This window comes from Chiloscyllium punctatum, chromosome 7, assembly GCF_047496795.1.
Source record: "Chiloscyllium punctatum isolate Juve2018m chromosome 7, sChiPun1.3, whole genome shotgun sequence".
Taxonomy (NCBI): domain Eukaryota; kingdom Metazoa; phylum Chordata; class Chondrichthyes; order Orectolobiformes; family Hemiscylliidae; genus Chiloscyllium; species Chiloscyllium punctatum.
Window position 1 is genome coordinate 109809012 of NC_092745.1, and position 19825 is coordinate 109828836.

Consider the following 19825-nt stretch of genomic DNA (forward strand, 5'->3'; position numbering starts at 1 on the left):
TAGTGAAGTATCGATTGTATATACTCATGTTATGATATTTATGCACTTTTCAATTTGAAATGTTGTAATATACCATGAGACTTGGGTGGTGTTTTAACTGAACACAGGTAAACTGAAAAAAATTGCTAAAACATTACGTGTGATACTTAAGCAAGCATTCGATAAAAATTGTGATGACTGTAAATTATCATAACGTCTCATGTGAACCATGTACTGTGACACTTTACTTTTGTCATAGGAATGTAAATTTAAACATGTTGTTTTTACATTCAGTAGAATTTCTAAATATGACTAAACTTGTACTTTCAAGAAGAGCTTTTTAACATCTACGTTGAGCTCAAAACCCTATTTTGAAAGGCAATATTTCCAAACATCAAATGATAATTAATAACAGAATTAAATATTTTCTGTATTGCATCAGTTGTCAAATCTTGCTGCATTTGTTGATGAAACAATGCTTCCTGAACTCTCATTCAGAGTTTCCAAAACAGTATGGGAAGTAACTCATAGGTGTGACACAGAAAAATGTACATTTATAGCATCATCACTAAGGTGGAGTATCATAGAATAGAATCCCTACAATGTGGAAACAGGCCATTTGGCCCACAGCAAAGAGTAACCCACCCAGACCCATTCCCCTCGATATTTCCCCTGACTAATTCCCCTACACATCCCTGAACACTATGGGCGAGTCAGCGTGGTCAATTCAACTAACCTGCACATCTTTGCACTGTGGGAGGAAACCGGAGCAAATCCACACAGTCACAGGGAGAATGTGTAAACTCCACACAGACAGTCACCTGAGGCTGGAATCAAAGCTGGGTCCCTGGCACTGAGGCAACAGTGCTAACCACTGAGCCACTGTGCCTGCCGTAATACATAGCTATTTTAAAATTGATTCAATTTACAATTTTAAATGCATTGATTCCACTTGCTGGCTGGTGGTAGATTTCCTGATGTAATCTTTAACAGCATCAAAACATGAGAATATCCAAGATTTAAATGGAAAACCGATGTACCAATTGTCTTGTAATTTGTAATAATTTTCATACAGTTCATTGGAATGCAATAACAGCAATGCAAATGTACACAATTAATGCTATTCTTTTGGAAAAGAAACTTCTTTTGAGTACACAAAAGTGTTTACAATGTTAAAAAAACAGATGGATCAAGAGGAGATGCAAGTGGAGCCTAATACCAGTTTTGGCATGTCTTTTGTACAGTGTGGGCTTTGTTCAATTAAGCCAATTTCAGCTGGTGTTGGACTGAAGAACATGCAAAAGGTTAATTCCTCTTTATTTCAGTGCGATAGAGATGAACAGGGGTGCACTCACCAGTTCCACAAAGCCAACTGTTGCTTTGGTTTCCCTCCTACAGCCCTCAGTCATTTGGGGCCACCAAACCTAGGCCTGGGACGCTACCTTCCTTCAGATAGTGGATTATTCCCAAGACACTTGAATCTGAGCTACATACAGCCTTCTGGCCCAGTCTAAATAAGGTGCATTTCAAAGAATAGAGGAGGTTTCTAGGACAGACAGCAGACACATTCTTCCAGAGAGTCACTTGAAACTGATCCGATGGAAACCACCTCATAGTTGCTACAGCCTTTGAAATGTAACTAGGAATCAAAACTTATTGAAATTGTTTTTTCAATGAAGCACAAATTCATAAGCTTCATTCCTCAATGGCACCAAATCATGTTCCTGTATGTTAGTTTGAAAATTTGGTTCATCTAATAGTCAGCCAAAGCCAAATATGTACAGCTCATACAGTGAACAATATGGACACATTTCCTGAGTTACATCAGCTGATAACCATTTTAAAATCTAAGAGCACTGTAATCTCAGCAAAAACATAAAAGGAAATTCACAAGTAACTACATTCGATCGTTTGAGTTTCTAACATTTTTCTATTCAGTGACATATGAACCGAAATGTCTTAAAGAGTATTTGGACCCACCAATAAATCTGACAGCTCGTCTGAGGAATGAGTTGAAGTTACAGCCACCAGCATTGATGTTGGCCTCTGATCCTATTCCATTTTTTCTCTTAGTGAGACAGCAGTAAAGAATGCCTTCACCTATCATAATCTGAAATGACAAAAAGGATGGTTATGCATAAGGATAGCACATCAGAACTGAAAATTGAGGTGTCATTAGAAATATTCTTATGAGTTCTCAAACCAATGTGTTGTCATCTTCTTGTTACAAATGAGATTAAAATTAGTCAGCAACACTTCCTCCTTTTCTCACATGAAGAAATTGGTGCAATTCCATTGATATTAGGTACTCTCTGAAACATCAGTAAATAGCCATTAATCACGTATGAGCCAGCATAGTCAATATTGGCAGTTTATTCAACCTCAAGGATTGCTTTTTTCCATCCTTCCCTGAAGTTCAAATACAATCAATGATAATTGGAAATTGGTTAATGGTAAGAATCTTTTATGATTTTTTTCCAGCTTACCCAAAATGTAATCTCCTTGGAATCTTCTTTAGCTGCATTAATTAGCAACCCATTCAGAGATAGTGGGCCGAATCTGCCCATATTTTGGCTAAGTTTCACATTCATTGGGTTTTGTGGAAGGCTTTTCTATGTGAGGCCTCAGGCATTTTCTTATGCAATTATCCTTAACTTATATCATTAACTATCTACCATGTTCCATTATGCTTCTTATTCTGGTCACCTCATTATCAAAAGGATGTGGATGCTTTGGAGAAGGTGCAGAGGAGGTTCACCAGAATGTTGCTTGGTATGGAGGGTGCTAACTAGGAACAGAGAATGAATAGATTAGGATTATTTTCACTAGAAATACAGAGGTTGAGGTGGGACCTGATTGAGGTCTACAAAATCATGAGAGATATAGACAGGGTAGATAGCAAGAAGCTTTTTCCCCAGAATGGGGGAATTAATTACTAGGGGTCGCAAGTTCAAAGTGAGAGCAGAAAAGTTTAAGGGGAAGTTCTTTATGCAAAGGGTGGTGGGGACTTGGAACGTGTTGCCAGTGGAGGTGGTCAAGGCAGGCATGAATGGGCAGGGAGCAGAGGGATACAGACCCTTAGAAAATAGGTGACAGGTTTGTATAGGGATCTGGATTGGTGCAGACTTGGAGGGCCGAAGGGCTTGTTCCTGTGCTGTAATTTTCGTTATGCTTTGGATCCAATGCTAGCCCAAACCAATGACCCACCATCAGAAGTATTCATCACTGGCGCTGGCACCATCTTGAAAAGGCTGCTGTACAGCAGGACAAGTGCTGGCAGACTGAAGCTGCCCTGCACAGTTCATGAAATTTGTCCTTGACATGGAAGGTGAGGGGTAATTAGCATACTACTTTGCAGACAGGGACCAGGACATCATGGTGTGATGCAGTGGTGCAGAGGAGGACATTCCTCTTCTTCCAAGATCACAGTGGAGCTCACCCTGCTGCCTTAGTTTGAGGTTGTCATCCAGGTCAGTGTGCTCTCAACCATCTGGTGGAACACATAACAGTGCCAGGGTAAGTGCCTCCACTGTCTTTCTGCTACCAAACATTCACTGTATCTCTGCTGTTGCACCCATATCCCACCATCTCATGTGCAGCTATACTCATTATTCATAGAATTCCTACAGTAGTCCATCAAGTCCATACCGATCCTCCAAACAGCATCCTACCCAGATCCAACCCCACTACCCAATCCCTGTAACTCTACATTTACCAAGGTTAATCCACCTAGCCTGTACACCCCTGGAAATTATGGGCAATTTAGCATGGCCAATCCATTTAACCTGCACGGCTTTGGATTGTGGGAGGACACCCATGCAGACACAGGGAGAACTTGCAAACTCCACAGTCACCCGAGACGGAATCGAACCCGGGTCCCTGGCACTGTGAGGCAGCAGTGCTAACCACTGACCGCCATACCACCCCTAGCCTGCTAATCTACCTGGCCTGTACATGCCTGGACACTATGGGCAATTTAGCATGGCCAATCTATTTAACATGCACACCTTTGGATTTCCCCCAACTACCACATTTTAAGCTAGTCTTGCTTCTAAGAAGGCAAGTACTCCTACCTCCCCCATGGTGGTAAGGTGAGGGCCCTTATGCGTACCTTAATTGCCTACTTAAGCGCATTAACCACTCAATTAATTGGCAGTGTGGACTAAATTGGGATGGAGATAAGAAGGTGGCAAGGTCCTCACATACCTCGCTGCCACCTGATTAACTGTCCCCATGACTAAACTCACTAAGGTGTACATACAAGATTCCTCACCAGATAGGAGCCTAAGATAAAGTTGTTATTCTCTGGGCCCTGGATTTCAAACCAACTCACACAAATGTAAAGAAAAACATGCTCATTCTGGCAGCTCCAAAGCATCAAATGTTGCTCATTATCTAGCAGCACAATTTGGCAGTCTTACTCAGTAAGGACATAATGCTGTTGAATATGTTCAATCGGGAGAAGTTGACATTGGCACACAAGGTAGTAACTTTTCCAAACTGGGAAGAAAGTACATTCTTGTGGAAGGATCAGTGAGATTACAGCGAAATCTATGCTGTTCACATCTTGGAAGTGCTTGAAATTGTTTGCTATCGAAGTTGAAAGTTGTTTCATCACTGATCAATTTAAGAAAAAAGTAAATTTGAAACAGTGCTGTGCAGAACAAAACTGAAGTATATTCCTTTTGAAATTATGAGAATGATTTCAGCATCTTTGGGAGTTAAGACATATGGATTATGCAACTAACTTGATTTTTCCATCCACTTCATGTGAAATCTTCGCACTGTGTATAATAACTTAAATTTGCCCCATACTGAAGTAATTGTAGTGTGCCAATCATAAGAAATCATGCAGAGCCTGATTTGAATTTAAATAGCAAGACTCAATTCTAATAATGTTCTGATGAATGGCGCTGTATCAATTGATTGGCTATTGACATTAAGCAATGCCAATAAGAAAATGTAACAGTTGAAACACATAGAACAAGGAGACTCAGATAACTGAAGAACAATCAAAATGCTTGAGCATCCTGAATAAAAAGAATAACTGACTACCTTTCCATAATGCATTATGGTTTACAAAAAATGAACCTACCTGCCACATAGTTTCAAGACTAACCAGAAAAATGGCAATTTATATAACTTCACTCAAATTAAATAAGATCTTTTAAGCTTCAAATTGAAATAATCTGAAAGCTATTATTTGTACTGTACATGAGGGAACTTTGTAGCAATGAAGTGTAAACCTGTAGCTTTAATATAGTTCTGATTTTCATATCACGACTTACAAAATGCATGCTATTACCTGTGGCATCCTCAGGAAAAAGATAAGTCTAAATAACTTACAGCTTTTGGGGCATGCTATCTCCTGTGGCATCCTCGGGGGAAAAAAAAACATGAGTCTAAATAGTCTATAGTTATTCGGGTAGTTGGTTCAACTCTAAGTCAGTTATAAATAGTCAAGAACTGGTGCAAATTTCAACTGGTGGGTTGTAATTAAAAGGAAGCCACAAGGGTCTTGCACTCCTTGGAGAGCTGACAAGTGCCCCAAGTCACCATTTTTATGGTAAGCTGACTGAATTAAGTGGGCCTCCCCACCAACTTGCCAATGCCTGGCTACAAGATCAGGCAATGAGTGACTTTGAAGGAAGGCCCTCCCATGAGAGCAATACCTCACAATTCCTGACATGATGGGCCTCCACTTGCCAAGTTAATAGAGGTGCTGGCTGGATAAATTGATATTAGGGCAGCCATCGCCAGGAAGAAGGCAAGGTTAACCAGGGAAGTGAAGTATAATTTAAAATTGAAGGAAGAAAACATACAACATGTAAAGATTATTGGCCAACTAGAGAATTGAGAAAGCTTTGAAACCAGCAAAAGGTGATCAAGAAACAAGAGAGGGCAAAAGTAAACTGAGGTTAAACTAGCAAATAATGTAAAAATAGACAATAAGCGCTTCTTCAACATATACTATAAAAAGATAGAGAAGGGCCAAAGTGAGCATTGGCCCCTTTGAGAATAAGGCTAGAGAAATAACAACTGGGAACCAGGAAATAGCTTTGGAGTTGCTTAAATTCCCTGTCTTCGCAGTAGAGGGCATTAATAGAATAAGGAACAAGAGGCAAAAAGTGGGAAGGAAAAAAATGCAAAAACTATCACTGGAAAAAAGCGCCAGGCAAACCAATGAGGCTGAAGGCTGATAGTTGTCTGGACTTGATGTGTTGCATTCTAGGATACTCAAGGAAGTAGTTACAGAGATAATGAATGCACTGATAAGAATTTTCCAAGAATCCTTAGATTCTGAAAATGTTAAAGAAGATTGGAAAACAGATAATGTAACTTTTTTTTAAAAGGGAGAGAGACAGAAAAACCAAACAATTAAGGGTCAGTTAGCTTAATATTGTCATTGGGAAAAATGTTAGAATCTTTTATAAAATGCCATGGCAGAGCATTTAGAAACACACGTTATAATTGAGTAGAATCAGCACAGCTTCATAAAGGGAAAATCATGGCTGGCAAGTTTATTAGAATTATTGGAGGAGGACCGAGTAGGATAAATAAAGAGTAGATGTAATGTATTTAGCTTTCCAAAAAACATTAAGACTACTTAAAAAGACAAGAGTCCATGATATTGAGAGTACTACATGAGCATGAATTGAAGATTTTCTAATTAATAGAAGACAGAGTGTTGGGATAAAGGAAGCATTTTCAGGTTGACACCTGGAATACCACAGTGATCAGTGCTGGGGCAACAATTATTTACAATGACTTGGTTAAGGAAAGTAATTATAATATTGGCAAGTTTGTGGATGACATAAAAGTAAGTGAGAAGGTAAGTGGTGAGGATGAGTGAGCAAAAACTTAGCAGATGGAATATCATGTGATATTTGTGAGATTATGCACTTGCTTGAAGAATAGAGGATCTGTGTATTACTTAAATACAGGATGCATAGCACAGAGATTTGCAAGTCTTCATGGATAAATCACAAAAAGCTAACAAATTGTTCCAGTGGGTAACGGGGAGGGAAATGGCATATTAGCCTTTATTTCAAAATGAATGGAGTATTAAGAACAGGAATATCTTGCTAAAACTAAACAAGATGCCAATGAGAACTCACTGAGAATACTGTACACAATTTTGGTCCCTTTAGCCAAGGAAATATATACTGGCACTGAAGGCAGCCCAGAGAAGCTTCACTAGGTTGATTCTGGGTAAGAATCTTTTCTTATTTGGAAAGTGTTTAAGTACTTTGGGCCTGTAATTATTGGAGTTTGGAAGAATCAGAGGTGACCTTATTGAAACATAACAATATTCTTAGGCAGCTTGACAAGATAAATGTGGAGATGTTTTTGCCCCTTAGAGGAAAGTTTAGGACCAGAGGGCATAATCTCAGATTGAGGATTTCTTAAATTGAACACAGATTAGGAGGAATTTCTTCTCTCAGAGAGTAGATTCCAGCCTTCTTCAAATGAATGCTAACTTTGAATTTGCCTTCCTAACTGCCAAGTAAGCCTGCATGTTAACCTTAAGAGAATCCCGAACTAGAACTCCGAAGTCCCTTTTTTGCTTCAGATTTCTGAAGGCTTTCTTCATTCAAAAAATAGTTTATGCCTCTATTCTTCCTACCAAAGTGCAAAACCTAATACTTTCCCACATTGTATTCCTTGTTTCTTAAACTCATTTGTGGGATGTGGGCATCACGGGCTGGCCAGCAATTATTGCCCATGAAAAGATTTTGTAGCAATTGGTATAAGTGCCTAATTCAGAAGGCAATTGAGAGTTAACCACATTGCTATGGATCTGGAGTCACACGTAGGCCAGACCAGGTGAGGGTGGCAGATTTCCTTCCCTGAAGAACATTAGTGAACCAAATGTGTTTTTCCAACAATATTTTCATGATCATCAATTGATTCTTAATTCCAGTTTCTTGTTATCCTGCCATGGTGGGATTTGAACTCAGGTCCTCAGAACATTAGCTGAGTTGCTGAATTATTAGTCTAGTGATAATACTATGACAGCGTCGCCTCCCCTGTCACATCTACCACATCCTTGCCAACACTCTTGGCATGTCTAAGTCTTTTTACAGCCTCCCACCTTCCTCACCACTACCTGTCCCTTCACCTATCTTCATGTCATCTGCAAATTTAGCACAGTACTCAGTTCCTTCATATACATCGTTAATATATAATGTGAATAGTTGTGCTCCCTGCAGAACATCACTAACCACCTGCTGCCATCCTGAAAAAGTCCCCTTTATATCTAACCTCTGCCTTCTGCCAGTCAGCCAATCCTCTATCCATGCCAGTACCCTGCCCCTAACACCAGGGGCTCTTATCTTAGTTAGCAGCTTCCTGTGTGGCACCTTGGCAAAGACCTTCTTGAAATCCAAGTTGATCATGCCTACTGGCTTTCCTTTATCTAACGTGCTCAATATCTCCTCAAAGAATTCTAACAGATTGTCAGGCATAACCTTCCCTTGATGAAATCTTGCAGAATCAGCACTTTTTTACCATGCACTTTCAAGTACTCTGTAATTTCATCCTTAATAATGGGCTCTAAAATCTTATCAATAGCCAAATTCAAGCTAACCGACCGACAGTTTCCTGTCTTCTGCCTCCCTCCCCTCTTATACAGGGATGAGGCATGAGCTATTTTTCAGTCCCTAGGACCCTCCCTAACTCCAGTGATTCCTGAAAGATCACAACCAATGCCTCCAAAATCTCCTCAGCTATCTCCTTCAGAAAGGGGGGTATAGTCCATCTTGGACAGGTGATCTTTCTGCCTTCAGACCTTTCAGCTTCCCCAGCACCTTCTCTTTGGGATGACAACTATGCTCACCTCTGTTCCCTGACTCTCTTGAAGACAGTATGCTACCAGTGTCTTCCACTGTGAAGACTGCTGCAAAGTACCTATTCAGTTCCTCCACCATTTCTTTGTTCCCTATTGCTACTTCTGAAACCTCATTATCGAGTAGTCCAATGTCCACTCTTGCTGTTCTCTTACCTTTCATATATCTTAAAAAAGCTCTTGCAATCTTAGAATCATCAAGTCATACAGCACGGAAATGGACCCTTCGGTCCAACCGACCATAATCCCAAACTAATGTCGTCCCACCTGCCTGCACTTGGCCCATATCACTTCAAACATTTCTTATTCATGTCTCTTAAACATTTATAACTGTACCAGCATCCACTACTTCCTCTGGAGGTTCATTCCACGGACAAACCATTTTCTGTACAAAAAAATTGTCCTTGTATTTTTTAAATCCTTCTCCTCTCAATATGCCCCCTGGTCTTGAAATCCCCCAACACTCGGGAAATGAAACTTGCCATTCACCTTATCTATACTCCTCATATTTTATAAACCTCTATAAGGTCATATCTCAACCTTCTATACTCCAATGAAAGAAGTCCCAGCCGATCCAGCCTTGTCTTATAACTTAACCCTTCATTTTTGGCAACATCTTGGTAAATCTCTTCTGAACCCTCTCGGCTTAATAATATCTTTCCTAGAACAGGGACACCAGAACTGGACACAGTACTCCAGAAGAGGCCTCACTAATGTCCTGTAAAACTTCAACATTATCTTTTATATTACTAGCTAGCTTATTCTCATATTTCATCTTCTCCCACCATATTACTTTTCAGTTGTCCTCTGCTGAGTTTAAATGCTTCCCAATTCTCTAGCTTCTCATTAACCTTAATTACATTGTATGCTGTTTATTTTGTTTTTCTGCTGTCCGTAATTTCCTTGATCAGTCATGATTGCCTCATCCTGTGTTTCTCTTCCTTAGGATGAATTTCTGCTGTGCCTCCTGAATTACCCCAGAAACACCTGCCATTGCTGCTCCACCATCTGCCCTTCCAATCAACTCTGGCCAGCTCCCCCCTCAGGTCTTTGCAGTTACCTTTACTCAATTGTAATCCTATTAGATTTAACTCCAGGTTCTCCATCTCAAACTGCAGGGTGAATTCTATCATAGTATGGTTACTGCCCCCTAGGGATTCCTTCACCTTCAGCTCCCTCATCAAATCTGTCTCATTACACATCACCAAATCCAGGATTATCTGTTCCCTAGTGGGCTCTATATCCAATCTGCTCCAAAACATCATCTTGTAGACTTTCTACAAATTCCTTTTCTTGGGATCCATTACCAACCTGATTTTCCCTGTCTGCTTGCATTTAGAGACCCCCATGATTATTGTAGTAATGTCTTTTTTACATACCTTTTCTATCTCCTGATTTATTTTCTTCTCCACATTCTGACTATTGCTAGGAGGCCTGTATCTACCTCGCATCAGGGATTTTTCTCCATTGCTGTTCTTCAAGTCTACCGACACAGATTTTACACCTTCCAGACCTACATTGCTTCTTCCTATTGATTTAATTTTATTTCTTCCAATAAGGAAACACCAGGCCGTCTTCTCATCTGCCTGTCCTTTCAATAGCACTTATATCTTTGGATATATAGTTCTCAGCTCTGATACCCCTGCAGCCATGTCTCTGAGATGCCCATACCATCATACCCGCCAGTTTCAATCTGCGCTCCGATCTCATTTAACTTGTTTCAGTTGTTCTTGTATCTGCTGTGCCTGAAGTTAGATTATTGACCCTTTCCATACTCTCTGTCCTATTACTTGTTCAGGAAATTTTAATAATCTCTGCTGAGCCATCCCCACCTTTAACTAGTTTAAAGTTCTTGTGACCTCAATTTACCTCGATTTGGGCTACAATATAGTTTGTCTACCATATTTTGAATGATTTGTGTATTCAGAACTAAAGCCTTTAAGTTTGTTCTATTATCAACTTTACTTTCCTCCTTTTATGGTTCTTTGGATCAATGTGACATTAACACACTACGTCCTTTCCTTCTATTTTCAGGTGACAATCAACTCTGTCGCTAACCTGCAATCTTGCCGTCTCCTTTATAGAACATAGAAGAATACAACGCAGTACAGGCCCTTTGGCCCTCGATGTTGCACCGATCCAAGCCCACCTAACCTACGCTAGCCCACTATCCTCCATATGCCTATCCAATGCCCGTTTAAATGCCCATAAAGAGGGAGAGTCCACCACTGCTACTGGCAGGGCATTCCATGAACTCACGACTCGCTGAGTAAAGAATCTACCCCTAACATCTGTCCTATACCAACCTCCCCTTAATTTAAAGCTATGTCCTCTCGTAATAGCTGACTCCATACGTGGAAAAAGGTTCTCATGGTCAACCTTATCTAAACCCCTAATCATCTTGTACACCTCTATCAAGTCACCCCTAAACCTTCTTTTCTCCAATGAAAACTGCCCCAAGTGCCTCAGCCTTTCCTCATATGATCTTCCTACCATACCAGGCAACATCCTGGTAAACCTCTTCTGCACCCGTTCCAGTGCCTCCACATCCTTCCTATAGTATGGCGACCAAAACTGCACACAATACTCCAGATGCGGCCGCACCAGAGTCTTATACAACTGTAACATGACCTCAGGACTCCGGAACTCAATTCCTCTACCAATAAAAGCCAGTACGCCATATGCCTTCTTCACAGCACTATTTACCTGGGTGGCAACTTTTAGAGATCTGTGTGGACACCAAGGTCCCTCTGCTCTTCCACACTACCAAGTATCCGACCATTAGCCCAGTACCCCAAAATCTTTGATTTTGTAATTTTCCATACAACTGAATCCCTCTACCCTCCGTACCCCATTCCTGATGAAGGGCTTTTGCTCGAAACGTCAATTTCGAAGCTACTTGGATGCTGCCTAAACTGCTGTGCTCTTCCAGCACCACTAATCCAGAATCTGGTTTCCAGCATCTGCAGTCATTGTTTTTACCCTATTTAGTTTAAAGTCCAATCCACAGCCCCACTAACTGGAACATCACCCTCCTTCCACAGTACTGCTGCCAATGTCCCATGTATTTAAACCCATTTCTCCCACACAAATCTTTGGGCCATGCATTTACCTCATTAATCTTGTCGACCTTGTGCAAATTAGCTCATGACTCAAGTGGTAATCCATAGATGATTACCTTTTTTGGTTTTGCTTTCTAATTTAGCCCCCAGTTGCTCATATTCCCTCAGCAGAACCTCTCTCCTCTTTCTACCTATATCATTGGCATCTACATGGACAACTGGATCTCTCCCCTCCCTCTCCAAGTTCCACTGCAGCACAGTTCCTGAACCCAGACACCAGGCAGGAAAAAAAACCTTTGGGTTTCTCGATCCCGTCCACAGAGAACAGTATCTGTTTCCCTGACTATACTCTCCCCAATTACAACCATATCTCTCTTTTCTCCTCTCCCTTTACTGGCTCCCTGTACCATAGTGTGATGGTCAGTCGTGTTCACTAGCTCTACAGCCCCCACTCATACAGTCATAGAGTCATAGAGATGTACAATATGGAAACAGAGTCTTCAATCCAACTCGCCCATGCTGACCAGATATCCCAACCTAATCTAGTCCCACTTGCCAGCACCTGGCCCATATCCCTCCAAATCTAGATGGACGAGGGAGATCCAGTAGATGTAGTGTACCTGGACTTTCAGAAAGCTTTTGATAAAGTCCCACACAGGAGGTTAGTGAGTAAAATTAGGGCGCATAGTATTGGGGGCAAAGTACTAGATTGGATTGAAAATTGGGTTGGCTGATAGGAAACAAAGGGTAGTGATAAACGGCTCCATTTCGGAATGGCAGGCAGTGACCAGTGGGGTACCGCAGGGATCCGTGCTGGCACCGCAGCTTTTTACAATATATGTTAATGATATAGAAGATGGTATCAGCAATAACATTAGCAAATTTGCTGATGATACAAAGCTGGTGGCAGGGTGAAATGTGATGAGGATGTTAAGAGATTATGGGGTGACCTGGACAAGTTAGATGAGTGGTCAGATGCATGGCAGATGCAGTTTAATGTGGATAAATGTATGGTTATCCACTTTGGTGGCAAGAACAGGAAGGCAGATTACTACCTCAATTGAATCAATTTAGGTAAAGGGGCAGTACAGAGAGATCTGGGTGTTCTTGTACACCAGTCAATGAAGGCAAGCATGCAGGTACAGCAGGTAGTGAAGAAGGCTAATAGCATGCTGGCCTTCATAACAAGAGGAATTGAGTATAGAAGCAAAGAGGTGCTTCTGCAGCTGTACAGGACCCTGGTGAGACCACACCTGGAGTACTGTGTGCAGTTCTGGTCTCCAAATTTGAGGAAAGACATTCTGGCCATTGAGGGAGTGCAGCGTAGGTTCACGAGGTCAATTTCTGGAATGGCGGGATTACCTTACACTGAAAGACTGAAGCGACTGGGCTTGTATACCCTTGAGTTTAGAAGACTGAGAGGGGATCTGATTGAGACATATAAGATTATGAAAGGATTGGACACTCTGGCAGCAGGAAACATGTTTCCGCTGATGGGTGAGTGCCAAACCAGAGGTCACACCTTAAAAATACGGGGTAGACCATTTAGGACAGAGATGAGGAGAAACTTCTTCACCCAGAGAGTGGTGGCTGTGTGGAATGCTTTGCCCCAGAGGACAGTGGAGGCCCAGTCTCTGGATTCATTTAAAAAAAAAGAGTTGGATAGAGCTCTCAAAGATAGTGGAATCAAGGGTTGTGGAGATAAGGCAGGAAGAGGATACTGATTAGGAATGATCAGCCATGATCATATTGAATGGTGGTGCAGGCTCGAAGGGCTGAATGGCCTACTCCTGCACCTATTATCTATCATCTATTGTCTAAATCCTTCCTATTCATATACCCATTCAAATGGCTTTTAAATGTTGCAATTGTACCAGCCTCTGGCAGCTCATTCCATACATATACCACCCTCTGTGTGAAAAGGTTGCCCCTTAAGTCTCTTTTATATCTTTCCCCTCTCACTCTAAAACTATGTCCTCTAGTTCTGGACTCCCCCACCCCAAGGAAATGACTTTGTCTATTTATAAACCTCTATAAGGTCACCCCTCAGCCTCCGACACTCCAGAGAAAACAGCCCCAAACTGTTCAACCTCTCCCTATAGCTCAAATCCTCAATCCAGGCAACATCCTTGTAAATCTTTTCTGAACCCTTTCAAGTTTCACAACCTCCTTCTGATAGGAAGGAGACCAGAATTGCATGCAATATTACAGAAGTGTCCTAACTAATGTCCTGTTTAGCTGCAACATGACCTCTCAACTCCTGGACTCAATACTCTGGCCAATAAAGACTCATCCATACACAGAACAATAAACGCAAACCTGTTAGACAAGCTCAAGGGCTGAGTCTCCTTCAGCACTATCTCCTAGCTCCCCTTATATCTGCTTCACTCATAGTCATACCCTCCTGTCCCTGACCACTGACCAAATTTGAGGTAGTTAACCTAAGGGGTGTGACTGCTTTCTGAAACACAGTGTCCAGGTAACTCTCCCCCTCCCTGATGTGTCACAGTGTTCAAACTCAGGCTCCAGATCATCAATTCTGAATGGAGTTCTTTAAGCAACCAACAACCAACACTGAGTTTCTCGAGCATTTCTTAAAATGAGGTGCAAGTCAAATTTAAGGAGTGTTTATGATTATGTTGGAACTGTGACATGATGCAGACGCTAAAAGATATCATATTGTTTCGCAGAAACAATTGTAGTCTGCATACATACTAGAGCTTCCTCTACAATTATTTTACTGCCAATAACACTCAGGAGGAATTAGCAAAAACATGAGCAAAAAAACAAATATTTCAAAGATTCTCATCTCAGATTTTTTTAAAAATGAGGCACTATAATAAGGCACAATGAGATTGAATGCCCTTTGATTGATTATGAAGTTTGGCCTTCTGTTCCTTTTGCTGAAAATATTTGCTGCCATTTTAAGTTCCTTCAATTGCTAGCTCAATGGGCTTTTAATTTTATTCAGTGTTTTTACATACCTTCCTGTGGTGTGACCTGTGCAATCTCTGGCTAACCTCCAAATATGCGACTGTTTGAAGGGATTGTTCCAAGTCTTGCTGCAGTACAGTTGCTAAATTATTTCTAATTTATCAGTAATTCTGACAATTTTTAAAATAGAATCACTACAGTGTGGAAACAGGCCCTTCGGCTCAACAAGTCCAAACTGACCCTCTGACGAGTATCCCACTCAGACCATTGCCTGACATTTAACTCCTGGCAAATGCACCCAACCTGCACATCGCTGAACACTGAACAATTTAGCATGACCAATTCACCTAACCTGCACATATTTGGATTGTGGGCGGAAACCCACGCAGACACGGGGAGAATGTGCAAACTCCATGCAGACAGTCGCCCAAGGCTGGAATCAAACCCAGGCTCCTGGCACTGTGAGGAAGCATGGCTAACCACTGTGCCACCAGGCCAGCAATAAGCAAACTCAAAACTTTCATGAGAAACTATCAATTTGTATCATGCTACCTAAACACCTTAATTACTTACAAAAGTAATGTCAAAATTATTTGAACTTTAACTGTAACTGGTTTTATTAGATGCATGGTGGCACATTAATAAAAACAACCAGTGTAAATATCTGGAAATACAAATTCAAATTCCACAATGGCAGCATGAGAATTTAAGTTCAATTAACTCATTAAAATCTAGGTATAAAAAGCTGGTATCATTTATAGTGACCACAAGTCTTCTGCAAACTCCACATGATCCAATTAATGGCCTTTCGGGAAAGAAATCATCCATCTTTATGGAGTATGAGTCACATTTAAGTCAGACACAAGAAATGTGGTTGACTTTTAACTGCCCACTGTAATGACTTAGAAAGCCATGCATCTGTCTTCAAGAAAATGCTCACCATCATCTTCTTAAGGGCAATTCGAGATAGCCAGTAAAGTTGGCCTTATCTGTAAAGCTCATATCCTTTAAACTAAGAAAAACATAAAATTCTGACATACAATGACCAGTTGGTTTACAATGTATTTTTATAAATGCTTCATCAATAGCAAGCTATGTTAAATCCCAACCCCACCTTTTCATTCGAAAATAAATTAGCATGGTTAATAAAGTCAGCATCGTGGTATATTTAAATGGCTATTGTTCATTTTCATATGTAATAATGAAAGTACTATAATAAACTAGCCATAACAGCCTAATGTAGCAAATGTATCTGCTGTGATTTTGTTGTGGAGTTTAATGCTACACCTTCAGGCTGTAGATTTAATTTCTCCAAAATACAGTTTGATTTAGTCCATGACTGTGTAAACAACTCCAGCTTCCAGAGAATTAAATAGCTTGAAGTACTCAGTTGTGAATCTGATTTGGTGCCTGTGAAGAATTTTGGCTTCACTTTTCACAATTTAATATTAATAATAGAATCTCTGTTATTCTGTTTATAGAACATAGAACACAGAACAGTACAGGCCCTTCAGCCCACGATGTTGTACCGAGCCTTTATCTTAATCTAAGATCAACCTAACCTACACACCCCTCAATTTACTGTCAGCCATGTGCTTGTCCAGCAGTTGCTTAAATGTCCTGAAAGTATCTGACTCTACTACCACCCCTTGCAGTGCATTCCACGCATCTACCACTCTCTGTGGAAAGAACCTTCCTCTGACATTTCCCTTATACCTTCCTCCAATCATCTGAAAATTATGACCTCTCGTGACAGCCACTTCTGCCATGGGGAAATGTCTCAGGCTATCCATGCCTCTCATTACCTTGTACACCTCTATCAAGTCTCCTCTTTTCCTTCTTCTTTCCAATGTGAAAACCCCAAGCTCACTCAACCGCTCTTTATAAGACATGCCCTCCAATCGAGGCAGCATCCTCGTAAATCTCCTCTACATCCTCTCTAAAGCATCTACATCCTTCCTATAATAAGGTGACCAGAACTGACAAGATATTCCAAGTGTGGTCTAACTAAGGTTTTATACAGCTGCAGCAAAACCTCACGGCTCTTAAGTTCAATCCCCTGTTAATGAAAGCCAAAGCACCATACAACTTCTTAACAATCCTATCAACTTGGGTGGCACCTTGGAGGAATCTATGTATATGAATCCAAGATCCTGCTGTTCCTCGACACTGCCAAGAATCCTGTCTTTAACCCTGTATTCAGCATTCAAATTCGACCTTCCAAAATGAATCACTTCACATTTATCCAGGTTGAACTCCATCTGCAACTTCTCAGTCCAACTCTGCATCCTGTCAATGTCAAGTTTATCAACAGCCTGCAACAGCCCTCGACACTGTCTACAACACCACCAACCTTTGTGTCATCGACAAACTTACTAACCCACCCTTCCACTTCTTCATCCAACTCATTTATAAAAACTACAAAGAACAGAGCCATAAGTACAGAGCCCTGCAGGACACCACTGGTTACTGACCTCCAGGCAGAATTACTTTCCATCCACTACCACTTGCTGCCTTCTTTTGGCCAGCCAATTCTGTATCCAGACAGTCAAGTTTCCCTGTTTCCCATCCTAATTTTCTGAATGATCCTACCATGTGGAACCTTATCAAATGCCTACTGAAATCCATACACACCATATCCACTGCTTGACTTTCTTCAACTTATCTTGTCACATCCTCAAAGAACTCAGTAAGGCTTGTGAGACATGACCTGCCCCTGACAAAACCATGCTGACCATCTTTATTCAAACTGTGTTTTTCCAAGTAGTCATAAATCCTATCTCCCAGAATCCTTTCCAGTATCTTGCTTACCACAGATGTAAGACTGACTGTTTATGTTAAATCACAGTGTATAAATGCAGATGTTTTAATGAGGTCATTGTTTTGAGAACAGTTATAGACTAATTTCTTTCTTTGAAGATGCTCCTTTTGATTTTTTTTCTCAATTTACTCAGGTTGTTGCAATTTTCCAAATTTGTTGGAGATTTGACACAGTCTGAATACTGAACATTCAAGCAGCCATTCTCCTCCACACCTCCCCACCACTCTGCAATAGGATTTAAGGTGCTGGGTTATAAAGTGAAATGCACATACCACTCACTGGATACTATATGAAGCACCTTGACACTGATTCTCATATGCCTGGGAAGGGGGAATATTCATCATGGGGAGTCCCCATCCTGAGCTCATAATCCTTGGCATTGTTGGATGTGCAGGAGCCAAGCATGGTCCCTCCCCTTGTAACCTTTATTAGAAGTCTCTGATAGGAACATGCTGTAAATGAGATATTCCTCTGGATCCCTTTATAAAACATAGAAAATAGAACAGTACAGGCCCTTCAGGCCTCGATGCTGTGCTGACCTTTTATCCTACTCTAAGATCAAACAAACCTACATACTCTTCATTTTACTATTATCCATGTGCTTATCCAAGTGTTGCTTAAATGTCCCTAATGTATCTGACTCTACTACCACTGCTGGTAGTGCATTCCATGCACCTACCACTCTCCCCTAAAACTTCCTCCAGTCATCTTAAAACTGTGATAGCCTGGGACAAAGTCTCTGGCTATCCATTCTATCTCTGCCTCTCAGCTTCTTGTACACCTCTGTCAAGTCACAGGAAGCTGACAGGAAGCAAAGAGTAGTGATAAATGCCATCCCTTTCGGAATGGCAGGCGGTGACCAGTGGGGTACCACAAGGTGTGGGGCTGGGACCACAGCTGTTTACGATATACATTAATGATATAAATGAAGTTATTAAAAGTAATATTAGCAAACTTGCTGATGACACAAAACTGGGTGGCAGGGTGAAATGTGAGGAGGATGTTATGAGAATATAGGGTGACTTGGACAGGCCAGGTGAGTGGATGGATGCATGGTAGATACAGTTTAATGTGGATAAAGGTGTGGTTATCCACTTTGGTGGCAAAAACAGGAAAGCAGATTACTATCTAAATGGAGTCAAGTTAAGTAAAGGGGAAGTACAACAAGATCTAGGTGTTCTTGGACATCGGTTAATGAAAGCAAGCATGCAGGTACAGCAGGCAGTGAAGAAAGTTAATGGCATTCTGACCTTCATAACAAGAGTGCAGTATAGAAGAAAGAGGCCCTTCTGCAGCCGGACAGGGCCCTGGTGAGTCCGCATCCGGAGTATTGTGTGCAGTTTTGGTCTCCAAATTTGAGGAAGGACATTCGGGCTATTGAGGGAGTGCAGCATAGGTTCACGAGGTCAATTTCCGGAATGGTGGGACTATCATATGTTGAAAGAGTGGAGCGACTGGGCTTGTATACTCTTGAGTTTAGAAGGATGAGAGGGGATCTGATTGAGATGTATAAGATTATTAAAGGATTGGACACTGGAGGCAGGAAGCATGTTTACGCTGATGGATGAGTCCAGAACCAAAGAACACAGTTTAAAAATAAGGGGTAGGCCATTTAGAACAGAGTTGAGGAGAAACTTCTTCACCCAGAGAGGGGTGGGTGTATGGAATGCTCTGCCCTAAAAGGCTGTGGAGGCCAAGTCTCTGGATACTTTCAAGAAAGAGATGGATTGAGCTCTTAAAGATAGTGGAATCAAGGATTATGGGGATAAGGCAGGAACAGGATACTGATTGTGGATGATCAGCCATGATTATAATGAATGGTGGTGTTGGCTCAAAGGGCCGAATGGCCTATTCCTGCACCTATTGTCTATTGTCTCTCATCCTTCTTCGCTCCAATGAGAAAAGCCCTAACTCCCTCAAGCTTTCTTCATAAGCCCTGCCCTCCAGCCCAGGCGGCATCCTAATAAAAGTCCTCTGCACCCTCTCTAAAGCTTCCACATCTTTCCTATAATGAGGCAACCAGAACTGAACACAATATTCCAAGTGTGGTCTAACCAGGCTTTATAGAACTGCAGCATAATCTCGCGGCTTTTAAACTCAATTCCCCTGATAACGAAAGCCAAGTCCTGCCGGAGTATGGGAGTAATGACACAACCTTGCTTGACCTGGTCTAGATGTTGA

General features: G+C 41.2%; 1 protein-coding gene across 3 annotated transcripts in view; it reads right to left on the minus strand.

Annotated features, from left to right (window-relative positions):
* LOC140480036 (phospholipid phosphatase-related protein type 4-like) overlaps nucleotides 1–19825 on the minus strand; it is an 89797-nt gene that overhangs the window by 32011 nt on the left and 37961 nt on the right. For all 3 annotated transcript variants that reach the window (XM_072574582.1, XM_072574581.1, XM_072574580.1), the window contains exon 3: nucleotides 1960–2089. In XM_072574582.1, coding sequence (XP_072430683.1) covers nucleotides 1960–2089 — 130 coding nt within the window. The remainder of the gene's footprint in view (nucleotides 1–1959; nucleotides 2090–19825) is intronic.